Source organism: Rhipicephalus sanguineus, chromosome 2 (assembly GCF_013339695.2).
Source record: "Rhipicephalus sanguineus isolate Rsan-2018 chromosome 2, BIME_Rsan_1.4, whole genome shotgun sequence".
Taxonomy (NCBI): domain Eukaryota; kingdom Metazoa; phylum Arthropoda; class Arachnida; order Ixodida; family Ixodidae; genus Rhipicephalus; species Rhipicephalus sanguineus.
Window position 1 is genome coordinate 2,715,737 of NC_051177.1, and position 18,716 is coordinate 2,734,452.

At 47.3% G+C, this 18,716-nt stretch overlaps 1 protein-coding gene across 1 annotated transcript; it reads right to left on the reverse strand.

The window, feature by feature from the left end:
* Positions 1–2,709: 2,709 nt before the first annotated feature.
* Positions 2,710–17,488, reverse strand: LOC119382344 (nurim homolog). The gene is made up of 3 exons (XM_037650038.2): positions 17,296–17,488; positions 17,076–17,240; positions 2,710–3,119 (listed from the first exon to the last, which is right to left on the reverse strand). Exons 1-3 carry the CDS (start codon positions 17,443–17,445, stop codon positions 2,850–2,852), a joined length of 585 nt encoding a protein of 194 aa, XP_037505966.1. The 5' UTR covers positions 17,446–17,488; the 3' UTR covers positions 2,710–2,849.
* Positions 17,489–18,716: the final 1,228 nt, after the last annotated feature.

Genomic DNA, 18,716 nt, shown 5'->3' on the forward strand with positions numbered 1-18,716 from the left:
ACGTGGCCACCTGCGGATGCCGCACCTTTCCACGCCACTGCCACGCCCTCGGAGGCTCTGATCCCAGCCCCACTTTGCCGTGGGCCTGCTCCTCTGGACCGCTGTGCCACCGTGGACTACCGTACTCAGGTTCCGGACGCCATCTCTTGCTACCGGTCGGGGACCTGCGTACTTGGACTCGGGGCCAGGATTCCCACGTTGCCCCTTGCCCGCTCTCCGTCTTGCCTAGACGCACCGCAGACTGTCTGCAGTGGTGCCTGTTGGAAACTTGTGTGTGTTTCGGCCGTGCCTTGGTCGCCCTAGGCCGTGTGGGCCGCCTGGCCTTGTACCTGTGTTTGGATTGATTTCTCTTCATTTCTTTTATTTTATTTCATTTTTTTTTATTATTCTTATTCTCATTGGGCAAGTTTTGCCCCACTGCGTCTTGTGTCACTTTCATCTTCATTAAAAAAAAAAGAGAGAGCCCGGTTTCTGTGCTCGTCGTCCCAACGCTCTTAGGACCCACATGCGTTACCGTTGCCCACATTTTTCTTTTATCTAATTGGCTTTTTCACTAAATTTGCGCTTTGGGTTATATTAAAACCCCTTTTCATTTATATTTATTGGCTTTATACCTGGTATGCTTCGGCAGGTACAGGTTTTTCCCATGCCTTTATTTTTGCTTTTATTCTTATCTCAACAATGGGAATGAATTTTACTGGGGCTGCAGCAGCGTAGCTCATGGCTTGCGGCTGAGGCAGTGGCGGTTCAAGGTTGCCCAGCGACTGCTGGATTTCTGATCGAACGACATCTGCGATCGAGTCCACTTGAGGCTGCGCCGAAGGTAAGAGCTTGCGAAGCTCCTCCCGCACGATCGCTCTGATCGTTTCACGCAGGTCGTCGGAGCCGAGCGCATGAACAGCTGGGCTGTCTTGAATCAATCGGCGATTATATTGGCGGTTGCGCATTTCCAGCGTCTTCTCAATTGTGGTCGCTTCTGAGACGAATTCTTGGACCGTCGACGGTGGGTTCCGCATCAGCCCAGCGAAGAGTTCTTGCTTTACCCCTCGCATGAGGAAGCGGACTTTCTTGTCCTCGGGCATGGCAGCGTCAGCGTGGCGAAACAGTCGGGTCATTTCCTCTGCAAAGATGGCCACGCTTTCATTTGGAAGTTGGACCCGTGTCTCCAGCAAGGCTGCGGCCCTTTCGGACGACGCTTGCGAACGTCTCCAGGAAGGTGGTTCGAAAGACGTCCCAGGTTCGAAGAGTGGACTCCCGATTCTCGAACCAGGTCCTTGCTGCGCCTTCAAGGTAAAAGTAGACGTGACGCAGCTTGTCCTCGGAGTCCCAGTTGCTGAAGGTTGAGACCCTTTCGAACGTCTCGAGCCAGGTTTTGGGGTCGTCGCTTGGTGATCCGTGGAAGGTCGGCGGCTCTCTGGGCGGCTGCATCACGACAGCTGCAGGGGACGCTACGGCTGTCATCGTGCCCGTTGTATTCGTCGCCGTGGCTCTTGGCTTCTCCTGTAGGAGACCGTATTCGGATTGCAAGCCTTGTAGCCTGCGGCTAGCTCGCTGTTGCACGAGATCTTCGACGTCTTCTTCACGCTGTGGGCTTGGTTCCCGGCTCTTTGTATGTGTCCGGAACATCAAGGTGCAGCACCTCCACCAGATGTCACGTGGTCGTGACGTCGTCGAAGGCAGCACTCAGCACGTCAGAGATGAAACTCTTTATTTGGCCGAACTTGTGGCGGGAAACTGAAAGACAAACTACAGCAATGCACTGATAGCGGCAGACAGAGAGTCAACCGTCGATCAACTGACAAGCGGTGAAGTGCGTCGGCATTTCAACATGTGCCGTCGAATATTCAAGCGTTATCGCTGGCTGTCGTGCAAATTCTAGAATAAGCTCGAGTGTGCGCGTCTTGCGCGCAATCTCAACAAAACGATCTACAATGATCGCGAAGCTTCTCGAACAATGAGGCGCGGTTCGCGCTGAGCGTTGCTGACAGTCTTTGTGGCCGAACACCGAATACAGCAAAAGTGATAAAGAAACGCACGTGGCAGTATGGTAGAGGAAATCAAGGAAATGTGGTTTTGCCTGCGTCAATGTCATCATCAAGGCGCTCGAAGAACAAGAGGAAGAAGAACCCTTTCGCGCGAGCGTGCGCATGCTACAGTTGGCTATGCTACGTGGTTTTGCCTGCGTTAATATCATCATCAAGGCGCTCGAAGAAAATGAGGAAGAAGACTTCTCCTTCGCGCGAGCTGCGCCTGTAGCGGTCGCCTCTGGAACTAAGGTTACGCTTACGACGCGGGACATTGCCCCAGCTTAATAACCTGGCGAGCCAGCTCCTAAAACAAGATCGTAATACCACAGCTTACAGTGATTTGATAAGAGTGAGTAATATTCGTTACCATAGATGCTCTTTTATGCACGTGTTAATAGGCCAGTTTGTGTTATGCATACTTTTCCAGTTGTTAAATGGAGTCTGTACACTAGTCTAGATCTATTCGGAATTTTATGAATTGAGAATTGTCAGTGCCACTTCACTACATGTGTCTGTGTCTTTTGTGCACGTTGCAATTTGACCATAAATGTTTGTTGCAGTCTATAAAGTGCTTATCCTTCTACATAAATGCTATAATAAATGACGTGTGCACAGCATGAGTAGCAATAGAGCTAATCAAAATTATATATAGCTGCTGCACAAAGGCCTGTTTATGAAATATCAGATAAAAGCTTGGTTGCTCTGGTATATATATGGGTGAGAATAATACTACATGCATAATGCAGAAATATGTGCAAAAAGCAAGCCTCGGGCGATGTCCAATGTGTCATCTACATGATGATCTATCCTTGCCACTGATCACTACAACATGGCTTTGGGAAAGAGGTCCACAAGCTTAGACCTCCAGAAGCAGTAGCAATATTTGTAGTCTTGCACTTGGGTCTTGAACCAGCCAAAAGGGTAGACGGTGAAAATGAGTGCAAGGACAGCTCTGTCCAGGGTCATAATAGGGTAAAACCAGAGAATGACACTCAGTGCGACAAAGCTGGGATGCCTCATGTGTTGCAATAAGTGCTCCAATTGCAATGACTTTGAGCTGGTGTATGTGCTGCTCTCTGCGCTGCTCCAAACCTAGAAAGAAAAGAGAGACATCAGCAGCTGTGCAAGTGGTCCGGTCTGAGGTTCATTTATGAAGTGTTGCACGTGTAACTAACATAAAAAATTGACAATTATGATACTCCCTAATGCAAAATGTCAGCGCCGCTGTGCGTGTGTTCATTTGGCGATGTTTCGAGGCAAATAATTTGAGTGGGGCATGTACGTACGCGTAGTTACGACTACTCTTCATTCTTAGTTATTTATTATTTTATAGATATTTGTTATTTTTATTTCTGTCATTATTGGTTTTTTTATTTCCCTTTTGTTTTTCGATTCGGCGCCGCAAACTGCTTTAGTTAAAGACAAGCTTTAGTTAAAAAGAAATTACACCATCTCCCGCTAAAGGGGACCATGAGGCGATGCGAAGCCGGAGCACTTGCGCGATCGCGTTCCGTTGGCGTTCGCTGGGCATGCTACCGACCTCGCGTCGTGGAACGCGAAGAGGAACACTACGCGCGTCGTATCTTCCCTCTAGCCTGGCCGTTAATTCTCACAAGGCGTGCGGGGAACGTCGACAGGCGCGCAAGAGAGAGGCAGCGTAGGAGAGGGGAGGGGGAGGGGACGCGCATGCGCTGGCCCTCATCGTGGCGCTGCGCAGGAGAGAATTTCGGCATGTCGAGCCCGCATTTCAGAGGAGCCAACCGAGGCAAGGGCTGGACTGAACGCGCGCAGCGCTCTGCCATTTGAAGGAGAGGAGACTAGAGGAGGAGAGTAGCGTATGCGCCGTGAGAGCAGAAGCGAGAACGCAGGAGAAGCGCAAGCAGGTGCTGGTATAGAAGTGGAGAGAGTAACGCGCAGCTGTTGGAGAGAGGGAAGGAGGAGTGTCGCGCATGCGTAGTGTGAGTGCGGACCACAACGCTGCGTGCGGATGACCACGCCGCGTTTCATACCCCCGAGCAAGAGATACTTCGCATCTAAAAAAAGCTCGACGGTTCCCGCCGGACAGTGCCCCCCAAAGGACCAAAAAAATAAGTTGTAATGCCGATATACACGCTATTTCACGTAACCTGGAAAGGATTGCGAACAAACAAGATGTGAATCGTGTTTTCACGGCCCCTTATGAGCTATCACGGCTGTGCGTGCTTCTGGGCAATCAAAGTCGGTGGCCTGTTCAAAAAGGCATGCGCACCCGTTTGTTTCCTGTGCTATGGAGGTGGTGTACAGTGTGCCGCTCAGTTGTGTGAGCGACGTACTAGCGCCCAACACTGTGCCCTACAGTCGTAGCCCTTAAAGAAAATTCCTTCAAAACCAGATCAAGAAGCTCCTTGCGCAAAAAGTCATCCTTCCTGCAACGGCCCCGTGAGCATTTCTAGTTGATGTGGTGTCTCGCAATGGAAAGAAACGTTTGTGTGTCAATTACATCCCACTCAATAAACGCATAATCAAGGTTGTGCACCCCCTCCCACATGTGGACGACATCATCCAAGACATCGCTGGCTGTGCCTACTTCACTATCACTACAATGGATATTAAGTGTGCCTATTGGCAAGTCAGTCTAAGGCCACAAGATTATGAAAAAAACGGCGTTCATCACCCACCAGTGCGAACCTACATGTGGACCAGAATGCCATTTGGATTTAAAAATGCACCTTCCACCTTTCAGCGAGCCGTGCAAATGGTATTTCAAGACCTTCAGCCTCGCTCAGACAAGTGCGGAATACGAGTATACCTCGATACATCCTTGTTTACACAGTCTTTTGCCACATTTGCGGACTTACTCCAAGAAGCTCTTCAAGTGCTGCTAACCAGTGGCCTTAAAAGCCAACTCCGGCGATTTTTTTGGCCATGTCAAAGTAATGGTGCTTTTATGTTCCTGAGACGCTCCTGTTACGGGCCCGATAGCAGAAATACTCGGCAAATTGGAGAATTTTAAATAAGCAAAAAAGCGCAACACCGAAACCAAAACCCAACCTAGTATACTGTATACGTATGACGCAGACGTTGTTACGAACGAACCGGAAGTCGTGGAAGGCATGCCGGTCACGCCGGCGCGGAGTATGAAAACTGTGACAGCCGGGATGACCAGCGAAGCGCCGGCCAAACCAACGCTGTCTGTCGCCTTGTGCGCAGCAGACGCTCGCTGTAGCGGCCGAAGCGCCGAAGTTAGTGGTGCCCTCGGCTGCGTCACTTCCGCCGCCTTCCCAATACTGACGTCACAAACGCAATGTTGCCAATAATTGTGGGAAGCCAGGAGGGCGTTTGCAGACAATCTTTAAAATTCATTTGCAAACAATCTGCGTATGTCTCAAGCCTGTAATTTAGCATAAATGACGGAAACTTTCAAAGGAACGTACCCAGCGAATTTCATTGAGATCCATCGACCTCGAAAAATCGCCAGAGTTGGCATTTAAGGCATCCCTTGACAAGTGCTCCTTCGGTCTCTCTGCCATCAAATTCCTTGGATTCACCATATCCCGTGAAGTCCATCGCCCAGATCCAGACAGAGCAGCTGCCATGTGTCGTATCGCAACCTCCCAAAACCAAAAGGAAATCGTTTCCTGGATACAGACAGCCAGCTTCTACCGCCGATTCATCAAGGGTTTTGCCAAAGTGGTAGCCCCCTTCAAGCTCTTGTCAAGTCTTCCACATTTCTATGGTCTCCAGAAGGTGAAAGCGCCTTCCAGACTGTTTGCTCAACTCTCACAAAGCCACCGCTCCTTGCTCATTTCAGTCATAATGCAGCTACAACAGTGACCACTGACGCTTCGGGCGAGGCCATAGGAGCAGTGTTGTCCCAGTTTCAGGATGGCAAAGACCGCGTCATCGCCTACGCTAGTCGGTCCTTGACACCAGATGAACGCAAGCTTCACAGCAACGTGTGGGAATGTATCGCAGTACATTGGGCCATAACCACGAAATTCCGTCAGTATTTACTCGGAATTAAGTTTGTCCTAGTTACAGATAAATGGACCATAGCTTGTTTGACCAAGTGTGTGAAACCTTCTGGCAGATTTACTTCCATGCTGATGGACTTGGTTGAACTTGACTTTTCTCTCAGGCATCTGCCTGGGTGGCAGAATGTTGCATCAATGTTGCTATATGTTGCACATCAGGGACTCGGAGGTTGCTTAAATGTTGCAAGAACTTCCAGGCAGCGTTTCAAAAACGTTGCATCAACGTTGATGAACATTGTAGTCAGGTTACTTAAAAGCTGCCTAAATGTTCTACGAACTTTCAAGCAGCGTTGCAAAAATGTGTTATCAACGTTGTGGCAACGTTGCCTTTCAATGTTGCGGGAATGGGACCAAAAGCAGACATTAGCCACGTTTAGGCAATGTTGGAAGGTAACATTGCCGCAACGTTAAGGCAACAAAGCATGCTAGATTATTTGGCATTCCTGGGAAGCTATCACAGTTCTCCGCGCCCAAGAAGGTCGCTGAAAAGCATGGACCAGCCTCGTACCTGTTGGAAGATGGACGAGTGTGGAACGCGTCCAAGTTAGCTGCTGTTCACCCTGCAGCTGTCAGCAAATTGAGGTCCGGCACATCTGCTGTTATGAACTGGTCACCGGCATCCACTCAATCGTCTAGTACAGCTATGAGTGATCTATCACATCCTGTCACATCAAGAGTGGATAATCATGAAAATACGGACTTTCAAGAACCACCCGCAGAAGACAGTGTGCAAGTTTCGCCCACTTTGTCGGGATGTCAAGCACACATTAGAAGAAGCACGCGTAAGAGGAAGACACCACAGAAGTTCAAGGACTATATTAGGTAGTAACTTTTTTTTTCGCGAAAGGGGATACGTTATATAAGGCGTCACTGCCGACTACGGCGCCAGGAGATGGCACGTGCTCGGCGGCCGCCTCAGCGAAGATGACGAAGAAGGAATAAAGAATGAGGAATGAATGTTTCCTATGATGTGTCCTAATTGATCTGCACGAAACAACAGTGCACACAGCTACTGCACTTACAAAAACACATCGATCCACCTCGTAATGCTTGGCTTAAAGCCATAAAATACAGCATAGAAGTACTCGCTGACTGCTTCGCATGAAATCGATTCCCACAACCCGTAGGATCTGCCGATTTTTTTTTTTTGCTTTTGGTCAGCACATTTTATCAAGAGGCGTACTGGTTCTGGGGCATGCGCGCTCATTGTCAATGGGCTAATTTCATTCTTATCCAACTCAATTGCAAGTTGAGCGTCTTTCCTGTCTGACCTCGGGTTTCGTCGATGTGCCACATCGACAAGTTTTCCCTCTTCTATTCCAAAACATGTTTCACCAACTAGCCCAACAGTTTACGCTTCTACCGAGATTCTCGAGCTGATATTGTATTAGTCAGGAAAAGTCTTGTGAATGAGAGATTTTACGGGGAGAACGGGAACAGTACTGTTTGTAGACGGATCAAAGAGAACATTACCAGAGGCGTTAATAAGGCTAGGCGATAATAAGGCTAGATACACCCCATTTCATGGGACAAATCACCGCTAAATGTATGGATGATCGATTGTATGATGTTATCAGTGATTCCACTCCTGCGCCAACTGTTTCCTGTTTTCCTGTTGGGCCCACAAGTGTGTCGACCACAGGTTTGTTCTTTCAGTGAGTGCAACGATTCGTCAGCGACAGTGTTATTGGCTAATGCCATGGTGGGTGGTGCCGTGTGTGTGATTGGTTGTCATCAAGAAGGAGGAGCCAGCCTGAGGGGTTAAACCGACGGTGCCGAGTGAGAAAATGGGCTCTGAGCCCTCGGTTACAGGCTCATCCAGTTCACTCGTTGCTGGACTCTTACCTTTTCGCTATGTAATTAAGTGTACAAAAAGTGCCAGTAAACATGTTTGTTTTTGCTTTCCCAACTTGTTAGCATCAGTTCCTCAACCCGGAGACTCGACTACGCTCCCAAATGTAGTCTGGGTACGACGCAACCCTAACGTGGCAACAATTACTGGTTGCAGCAGTAGGATGGATCTAAACCCCGGTCGCAACAACTGGTGATCGGCGCTGGGATCTGAAGCTACAAGCGACAACAGTTGGCCTAAGGAAAAGCAGCTGTCTCGAGACATCGATCACGTGTGGGTGAGTGCTTGGCTCTTCCTTTGATGTGGACCAGGTTCTAAATGAGGGTTTTAGAACTGGTAGATAACTTTGCCAAAAAACTCGAGGTTATGTACTTTCGGATAGTTGTTTTGGAAGTAGCGAGCATTCAGGACGATCATGGACTTACAGAAGCTGCAGGAGCCGGACTTCTTGCTGTTGTGTGAGGAATTGGGGATCGATACAAAGGGTTTGGCAGGAAAATCCCTAATCATACAGGCAATCATTGATTTGGGGGCCGATGATGAGGAGCTCTCTGAAGAATGGGACCTCAACATTCAAAAAAAGGAAGAGCAGCTCAGACAGCAGGAAGAGAAGAGGCGTGAGCGTGAAAGAGAGGAACGCCGCGTAAAACGTGAAGCAGAAAGACTGGAGCATGAGAATGAGCTCTGTAGACTAGAACATGAGTTGGAACTCCAGAAGTTGAAAAAGAGAAAAGTGGCACTTTTTCGCAACATGGAGGCAGAGTTCTGGATGTCTAGGTACATGCAACCATCTACGGTATCAGGGAATATCAGCCTGTATCTTATGATGTTTGAACAAAAGCGTAAGGAACGGTCATTTGAGCGACACACTTGGTCTCAAAGGCTGTTGAAGGTTCTACCATAGCAAGGATGCGACGCTTCAGGGGTTCGGCGATACCGTCGGTGAGGGCCCAGCTTTAGATTTCATCAGCACTGACACAGATAATTTGGCCCGACAGTCCGACATGGTGGAGAATTCAAGAGATGTGAGCGGGATAGAAGGTGTAGCAAAAGCACCAACGAGCTGCACGACTCCACAAGTCACAACCCAAAGTAATGATTGAAGCATCATGGGAAAGGATGTTTGCGGAAATCGCAGAAAAAGAAAGAGGCGAAAGCGTTCGGCGGACGTTTCGGAATCGTCAAAAGTAGACACGGTTAGTAGGGCGGCCAACCATAGCAAAGACGCGACGCTCCAGGGGTGCAGCGATACCATCGGAGAGGGCCCAGTTTCAGAATTTGTGAGTGTTGACACAGATAATTTGGCTAGACCGTCCGACGTGGCGGAGAAATCAAAAAGGGTGAGTGGGAAAGAAGGTGTAGCAGAAGCAACAATGAGCTGCACAGCTCCGCATGTCGCGACCCGAAGCGATGATCGAGGCATTGAGAGAAAGGATGTTCGCCGACATCATAGAAAAAGAAAGAGACGGAAGCGTTCAGCAAAGCGTAAGCTTAGGACAGGTCCCACCCCGGCGCGAGAAAGACGAAAGTGTAAGCCACAGGACAGTTTGCAGAAACGTCATTTGACGCGTTCATTCAGGCGCAAGCCACCTGACGGGCACAGTGGGGAAAAGCAAGGTGCGCTCCCACGAGGGAAGGCGAGGTTGAGATTGACAGCTTCGGGGAAGCAGCTGTGTCCGAGTCGTCAAAGTCGAAAAACCAGTGTACGGCGAGTAACTAAGCACCACGTGCGAGTGAGCACAATGAGAGAATGGCCACGGTTTCCCCTCCCCCCCCCCCCGTTTCTGGCGTTCCATTCGCCTTCCTGAGGGGAGCCGGCCGAAGCACCGAATGAGACATGATTGTAGTGTGCAGCTCATCGCTCGTGCATGTTGTAGCCTCTGGTAAGCTAGGAAGCCGGCAGGACCATGACGCCATCGGGTACGATTCAAGCGAATCTTGTTGAGAAAAGGGCAATGATCAGTTCGAATAATTTTGCATGCGTGCAAACTAGGGTTACTCATGGTTGTGTTGGAGATGCAGACTTCGGCCAGTTTAATTTTGTGGGTTACGAGATGCGGTGTAACGTTCTAAGGAGAAAAACCGCGCAGTACTGAGGGTTGAAGAGAGCATCGAAGTTCTTTAATCACTAGGATGAACTTCTGAAGGTGTTTTTAGCACGAAAACTGTAATTTTACTAGTTTTGAAAGGTTTAGTGCGATATCGTATGCATTCACTTTCATGTAGATTTGGGGTGAATAGGCATTTGGGGAGAGATATCAGGATAAGGCCAAATCAGTTTGCGAAATGAGTTAGGCACTGAGCGGTGCAGTTTTCGTTATGTGCTATTAGGAGTGACAACCACTTGGTGCAAGGTTTTAGATTCTTACTTCAGCATTAGTACAGAAGGAGGTCCCGAATATACAAAACTGTCAGGGGGACCTCCTATTAGTATTTTGACAATGTCAGTAAATTCTCCATAAAGGCAACATAGCAACTCAATAATAATGGATAAAGAAGGAATAAGAAAATAAGGCAAGGCATGTAGCAACAAAAAACAATACTTATGAAATAGAAGCAACGAAGCAAGGTGAATGCTCGTATGAAAAGTTATTTACAAGAACATAACACAGGACTCTTTGCAAACAATACAAAAATTGCAAACAAAGTAACCATAACGCTTTATCAAAGAACACGGAGTAAAACAAAAAGGCAGACAACATAATAAACATAACACTCTATCAAAGAACATTGAGTAAATTTTACAGATGAGTACCATGGTTGCAGATGTGAGATGCCTAACTTAAAATGAAACATGGAGAGAAAATGGTTATGTTATATAATCACAATGAATCCGTAGCTAGCAACGTTGTTAGTAGGTGTTTCTTCATGTTTTTCTTAAATGTTGTTGTGTGGCAGGCTTTGAGTTCGAGTGGCAGTGTATTCCGAAACTTAATGACTGCGAAAAGAGCTGAAAATTTCCCAAAATTATTATTTATTCGGGGAAGTAAAATGTTGTTGTTAGATGAAAATCTAGTGTTGTTAGTGTTAATAAGAGCAGAAGAATGAAATGTATCTTATAGTGATTTCATGGTTGAGTGTGCGATATATTAGTAGAACAAATTTCAGCTGAACCATGTATCATAACGGTAGAACATATGCCTAATGATGTGTAATTAAATACTGAATGTGACATGTAGCTAGAAAAATTAATGATTCTCAAAGTCTGGTTCTGCAAATGTTGTAGATGTGTTAAATGTGTGGTACATGTGTTACCCCAGACGGAAATGCAGTAATGTAGGTGGCAATGTACGAATGCGAAATAAAGTGATGTTCTTATATGCTGTGGGAAAAACAAGCGTGTTAAAATTAGCACTTTAATACCAAAAGCAACCTTTTTAGAGATCATTTCAGCAAGCAGGTTAAACTTAAGATGACAATCAAGTTTGACCCCTAAAAAGATGACATCATGTGAAGGCGAAAGGACATGATTTTGAAGAATGAGTGGTGGTGCGGGTGGGATGACACGTTTGCTTGTATGAAAGAGCATGAACTGAGTTTTAGATGTATTGATGCGTAGTTTGTTTTGTGCACCAAGCAGATAAGTTGCTCAGGTCACAGTTAAGTCGGTTTATTATGGTATTCATGCAGTTACTAGATGTAAATATGGTGGTGTCTTCAGCGTATAATATGGATGAGGTGCTGGTTAGGCAGTTGGGAAGGTCGTTTATGTAAGCGAGGAAAAGGAGCGGACCTAGAAGCGAGCCTTGTGGGACGCCCATCGTGACTGGTTTGATATGCGACAGAGAACCTTCGAAATCTACAATCTGCGTTCTGTTAGTCAGATAGCTGTGTATAAGTGATAGTGGTGGGCCACGAATTCCCAGAGCTTCTAGCTTATGAGATAGAATGGTATGGCAGATGGTGTCAAATGCCTTACCAAAGTCCAAAAAGACTGAGCCGACAATATGGCCGTTGTCAAGGGCATGCGTTATTCTGTCAGTAAATGATAATATAGCTGTTTCAGTTGAGTAGCCTTTACGAAACCCATGTTGCTCAGGAGATAGGAGATTGAATTTTTTGAAATAATTTGTCAGGCGGTTTACAAGTAGCTTTTCGATGATTTTACTAAAAAAGAAAGCATGCAAATTGGACGATAGTTCGATATTGATTCTCTGTCACCTTTTTTGAAAGGTGCATTTTAAGTGTACTGCACCTGGGGTTATTTTTTTTTTGTTGTACAATGTGTGTTGTAACATAAGGTAAGGGTCAGCTTTTAGAAGAACTCAGAGCGATTAGATGAGTGGTTCATAGTACTTTGTATTTTGCAACGCTATAGGAATGAGATAACTGAAGCGCTCAGGAGAGCACAGTGGGTTTTTTTTATCAGAGGCGTTGGCATGGCCAGGTAAATTTGCTTAAAACGTACTTGTGGGCTAGTTGGTTGGTCATATTCACGATAAACGGCAGCGCACGCTGGGTTAAGACAGAAACACAAAACACGAAAAAAAGGACGACACAAGCGCTGAACTTCAACTGATCTTTATTGACCACCACAGTTGCTTAAATAGCATCTTGTTGCGCATGCGTGTAGCATCTGGCAGAGCAAGTTCAATAGACAATCCCATGAGCAACAAAACCCAGAAGCCGCGATCAAATCACAAAGCAAAAGCGAAAGATTACAAAATAAAAAACCCGATAAAACCAACACCAAAAACCAAACCACATCACGTGTTAATACCTAAAAACTTCCGCTCTTTTGAAGATAGAGCAACCGATGGGCAGCTAATGCAGTCTTCCCTCCTTTCCAAAATTTCTGCCGCTTCTAAAATTTCACGTGCAATTTTGCCTTTTTCCCTACACACCACTCCTCGTGTTGCCCAACATGGGTGCGCAGCCGCAGTCCCTGCAGTGAATGGCAAGGTGGCCTGCATCTTTCTTGGAGCAGTGATAACTGTGCTCTGTGAGCCTCGTGTTGAGGCATCTACCCGTTTGGCCAACGTACACCTTATCACACGTCAGCGGTATAGAATATACGACACATTCGGTGCAGGTGACGTAAGGGTTCCTGTGCTTTATCGAGCATGCTTCCCTCTGTTTGCTCTGCGAATTGGCCTTTTTGCAAAGGGCTGACAGCCGCACAGGCGCAGAGAACAACACGTCCAAACCAACCTTTCGGCCAAGTTTCCGTAGGTTGTGTGACACAGTGTGGACATAGGGAATCACAAGAACCTTTTCTGGGCAGAAGCGCGCGTCGTTGCCACCAGAGGCTGCGGCGGAACCGCTCCTGGAGCCTTTAAGCAGTACTTCCGCCACTGACGCCAGAAGGGCCATCGGGTACCCTGACTCACGAAGGCGGTGGGTCTGGATGAGAAAACTTGTCTCACATCGGTGGATGCACGATTCAACTAGGGCATGATGAAAACATGACCGCGCAATTGCTCTTTTTACTAGCTTCGAATGGGCCGAATGATATGGAAGAACTGGTTTGCTGCCTCTCGGTTCATAGCTCCAACACACATGATCGGCAGAGCAGTACAGACCAAGATCTAAAAATCTTATAAAATTATTCTTAGGTACCTCATGAGTGATCACCAAGGGCCTGAGGCATTCTGTAAACACTTCAATAGTGCTGCACATGGCATTGTCAAAACCTTCTTCGTCATAACATAACACGGACAGGTTGTCCGTGTTTTTAGGTACGTTGACGATTTTTTAGTTCTGTTATGTTATGACGAAGAAGGTTTTGACAATGCCATGTGCAGCACTATTGAAGTGTTTACAGAATGCCTCAGGCCCTTGGTGATCACTCATGAGGTACCTAAGAATAATTTTATAAGATTTTTAGATCTTGGTCTGTACTGCTCTGCCGATCATGTGTGTTGGAGCTATGAACTGAGAGGCAGCAAACCAGTTCTTCCATATCATTCGGCCCATTCGAAGCTAGTAAAAAGAGCAATTGCGCGGTCATGTTTTCATCATGCCCTAGTTAAATCGTGCATCCACCGATGTGAGACAAGTTTTCTCATCCAGACCCACCGCCTTTGTGAGTCAGGGTACCCGATGGCCCTTCTGGCGTCAGTGGCGGAAGTACTGCTTAAAGGCTCCAGGAGCGGTTCCGCCGCAGCCTCTGGTGGCAACGACGCTCGCTTCTGCCCAGAAAAGGTTCTTGTGATTCCCTATGTCCACACTGTGTCACACAACCTACGGAAACTTGGCCGAAAGGTTGGTTTGGACGTGTTGTTCTCTGCGCCTGTGCGGCTGTCAGCCCTTTGCAAAAAGGCCAATTCGCAGAGCAAACAGAGGGAAGCATGCTCGATAAAGCACAGGAACCCTTACGTCACCTGCACCGAATGTGTCGTATATTCTATATCGCTGACGTGTGATAAGGTGTACGTTGGCCAAACGGGTAGATGCCTCAACACGAGGCTCACAGAGCACAGTTATCACTGCTCCAAGAAAGATGCAGGCCACCTTGCCATTCACTGCAGGGACTGCGGCTGCGCACCCATGTTGGGCAACACGAGGGTGGTGTGTAGGGAAAAAGGCAAAATTGCACGTGAAATTTTAGAAGCGGCAGAAATTTTGGAAAGGAGGGAAGACTGCATTAGCTGCCCATCGGTTGCTCTATCTTCAAAAGAGCGGAAGTTTTTAGGTATTAACACGTGATGTGGTTTGGTTTTTGGTGTTGGTTTTATCGGGTTTTTTATTTTGTAATCTTTCGCTTTTGCTTTGTGATTTGATCGCGGCTTCTGGGTTTTGTTGCTCATGGGATTGTCTATTGAACTTGCTCTGCCAGATGCTACATGCATGCGCAACAAGATGCTATTTAAGCAACTGTGGTGGTCAATAAAGATCAGTTGAAGTTCAGCGCTTGTGTCGTCCTTTTTTTCGTGTTTTTGTGTTTCTGTCTTAACCCAGCCTGCGCTGCCGTTTATCGTGAAAGGTAAATTTAACCGAACGAACCCGTTGGAAGACAGTGTTTATCCCCTTATGTTTGTCCTTTTTCTTTGAAGGATTATTGATCGAGTGATCACATGAGTGGATAATTAAGCTTTTCCTGACGTTGAGGTGTGAGCGATCATTCAGATAGGTATGAGACACGGTCGAACCTCTTGTTAGAGTTCTCACAGTAAAGGATGAGAAGGCTGTTTTACAAGAGCAACCATAGACTATTTAGGTCACAGCGTAGACCAAGGTTTCAGGAAACCTAGTGAGCTAAGATCTCAGTAGTAGCAGACTATTTGCAGCCGAAAACAAAGACAGACGTAAGGGCATTTTGGGGGCTCCAGCCCCTTGACTGATGCTCTCTTAGGGGTACACTTCCTAATGTCTCGAAATTGATATTTGAGTTGTTTTTTTTTTCACGCAACTATTTGTGTGATTGAGTAATGTAGCGTGTTAGGTTTCTCAGCATAGGCAAGTCCTGAGAGTTTTGAGTGTGAGCTTTTCATATAAAGCTAGAAAGTTTGTTTGCCATCCCTCTTTTGGCCTGGTTTACTCGGAGGCGGCCAAGTGCTTGCTTCTGCATATGGTTGAGTTTCAGAGAGGCTGAAGAATTTGGGCGGCAACTAACCAGACAATGCGACAGGCAATGGCGAGCTTTGGGCATTCAACTGTGGCGAATTCCATCGACCCTTCGAGTAGCAGCGGTGACTGCTACCCTTCGTTTCTCCACTGGTGAGGGAGGAGGCTGTTATGACTGACCGTCGGTGGCGACGCGCTGACTATGAGAATGGACGGGCAATGCGTTCTCACACTGCTAGAACAGCTGCAACCATCCCAGAAACGGACTCCCCGAGATGGGAAACGACCCCACAATGGGAAGAGCCTCGAACGAGTTCCGTTCAGCAGCTGAGATACAATGAACTAGCAGAGAGACATCAAAGTTGGCGACGTCTTCACAATGGGCCACCTGCACATGGTTTGGTGTGCTGCCGTGACGGCCTGTCCTGTATGTTTTGACAAGAGTCATTAAGTCGCCACAGACCCTTTCCTGCCCTTCTGGGGAGAGGCAGATGAACTTGCCCGAGTTTCCTGTTTCCCCGCTCGGCCCACAAGTGTGTTGTTGACGGCAGAACCTTTGTTGTTTCAGTGAGTGCAATGACCCCTCAGGTGTTATTGGCTGGTGCCATGGTGGGTGGTGTCGTGTGTGTGATTGGTTGTCATCAAGAAGGAAGAGCCAGCCTGAGGGGTTAGAACGACAGTGCTGAGTGAGAAAAAGGGCTCTGAGCCCTCGGTTACAGGCTCATCCAGTTCGCTCGTCGCTGAACTCTTACCTTTTCGCTATGTAATTAAGTGCACAAAAAGTGCCAGTAAACATGTTTGTTTTCGTTTTCCCAACTTGCTAGCATCAGTTCCTCAACCCAGAGACTCAACTACGCTACCAAATGGAGTCCGGGTACGACGCAACCCTAACATTGCAACAACTGGTTGCAGCGGTAGGACGGATCTAAACCCTGGTCGCAACAGCAGCTACACTCTATGTGAACACTGGGGAAGTGCAATGTATGCCTTGTCCCTGTGTTCCTCTTTTCGCAGCATTTTTTCGCGCCCGCACCTCGGGATCGGCGTTTCACTTGTGTTTCTCTGGCTGTCACCTTGGGATTTTCCTTATGTTGCTGCCATTTAGCTGCTGTGTCCTGTCTTCCTAAAGTAGGGCTGAGCAATCAATGTAGTCGTTTTTCCTCTGCTCGCTTAGCCCTGATGGAGGGATCTGCTCTTCATCGGCCCTGCCGTTCTCAGGCGAGCACGTGCTGTTGTTCTCAGTGAGCCTCCTTGGTGGCATCCATGGCAAGAAAGACCAAGTGCGTAGACCTTGCCAGATGGAGAGGGACACTATTCCTCGTGGTGCAGTTTACGCTTACATGCAGTGGACAAACTCAGTCAGTCGACGCTGTACACGCGACAGGGATGCCACCAGGCTGGCTGCAGCCGCAGGCTCATGCGGCGAAGCTCGGCGGCTGTTTTGCTTGGAACTGCGTGGTGACGGATGGAAGCCGTCTGGCTGCGGTCTATAAGTGCTTTGCACCTAAAAGAGTGTGGTAAAATGAACACCACAAAGATGTGGCAAACCTATAAAAATATCTTGGAATGCCTTCAGATTGGTAAGAAATAATGGAGGTGGTTTCAGCCTACACATTACATGTCTGAAGAAGGAGCAAGCAACAAAGTTTTTTACATGAATGAAGGAGGCAGCCTTACCTGTTTAATTCCAGCCAGCTCACCAAGGTCAGTGATGATGCAGCCAATGTAGATGGCAGCCCAGCAAACACCATGGGTGGCAGCAAGTGTCCACCAGAGAGGAGAACCCTCTTTGATGGCCCACAAAATGTGACTGTCCACAGGCAACCACAGCAGCATCAGGAGCTGAAACAGAACTGTTGTAGGGCCATTTGTGCGGTACCCCCATCGAGATTGTTACCTTTAATGACAGGCAGCTGGTCAGCAAGTAAACACTTCTCGAGAGAGCTCCACAGACCTGATCCACTGCTGTGCACACTCTTGGCCAGCAGAGGACACTGTGCTGGAAACAAAACTGCAGTGCAAGGCCAACATCCCACAGCGTGCGCATTAGGGGGCCTGCATCAATTGGGAAGGGAGAGCATCTATGGATGGAAGAAGCATAATGCTGGTGTGATCAACACTGGTAATGCAACTATGCTAGAAAGGATGGTCAATAATCTTGTGATCAACTTAACAGGCCAACCTGCATCCACGCATGTTTCTGGTGACTGGAAACTGTGGATCTGACATTGTAAGTTCATTTGGCAGCTCAACTGACTAGTGTTAATACAGGTAGGCTTTTGTCATCAGCTTGCCCACTGCAGGGTACCTCCCTACTTATTTCTATCTAGCTAACACCATGTTATGCTTGCAAATTTTCTCAGTTCATTAGGCATGTCGTCCTGCTCACATGTTGTGTATGAAAATATGTACTGCAACACTTGGTGCGGCGACTCGTTTTTCTAGTTTTTTTACTGTTATCCCTTCTTTGCAAATAGCATGACGAAGGCTTTAAGTACTTCTGGTGATCAATGTCAAGGGTGTTATGACCACCAGGTTTGTGCGCACATAAGTACTCGATAAAGAAGATGACCACCACCGTAGCTAAATTGGTAAGAGCATCGGGCGCGTTATCCAAAGGTTGCAGGTTCGGTCCCTGCTGGCGGCAAGCTGCCTTTTCGTCCACTTTACTTTCTTCACATCTATAACACAATTACTACAATACACTTAAAACAGTACAATTAATGTCCCCTATACCTTCCTTGGCCTCATTATCTCCTGGTTTTCATTAAGATAACCCTCATGTAATAATTTATTGAATTTTCTGTTCTTTCTAGCAGACAATTGATGAACAAAAGCACCAGACTTCACTTGCGAAGACAAATATTTCTCTGCAGCGAGACAAGGACCGTACAATGTAAGGACAGCTTAAGCACAGCTTAAGCTTGTCGTGTAACCATTAAAGGGACATTGAAATGGTTTTTCGAAGTTTTGTCAGCATTTAGGCTAGAGTATCATCAAATCATTCGCACCACAAATTAAGTGACGCAGCGTGTACCAAGGCCACTACAGACTTATATCGTTACAAGAACATGTTTCACACTGCCGAAGCAAGGAAGGCACCAAAGAAGACGGCGTGCTGTTGTTGTGTGGGGCACGCTCTCCACCATCTTGTCTTACGCTTAAGCGTGGTGTAAATATATTGTAAATACAACTTGCTCCCCTGTGTGCCTTCACATAATATTTTCGTCGAGGTGCGGGGTAGCAACGCACAACGTAGCTCCACAGCGGCCGCCAAGTCGCCACTTCAAACATGTCTACCGGCAGGGATCCTGCGTC

Coding starts and splice junctions, on each gene's coding strand:
- LOC119382344 (XM_037650038.2), bottom strand. CDS start 17,445: ATGCGCACGCTGTGGGATGTTGGCCTTGCACTGCAGTTTTGTTTCCAG. Junction 17,241..17,295: donor CCAGCTGCCTGTCATTAAAG/GTAACAATCTCG, acceptor GTTCTGTTTCAG/CTCCTGATGCTGCTGTGGTT. Junction 3,120..17,075: donor AGCTGGCTGGAATTAAACAG/GTAAGGCTGCCT, acceptor TTTTCTTTCTAG/GTTTGGAGCAGCGCAGAGAG.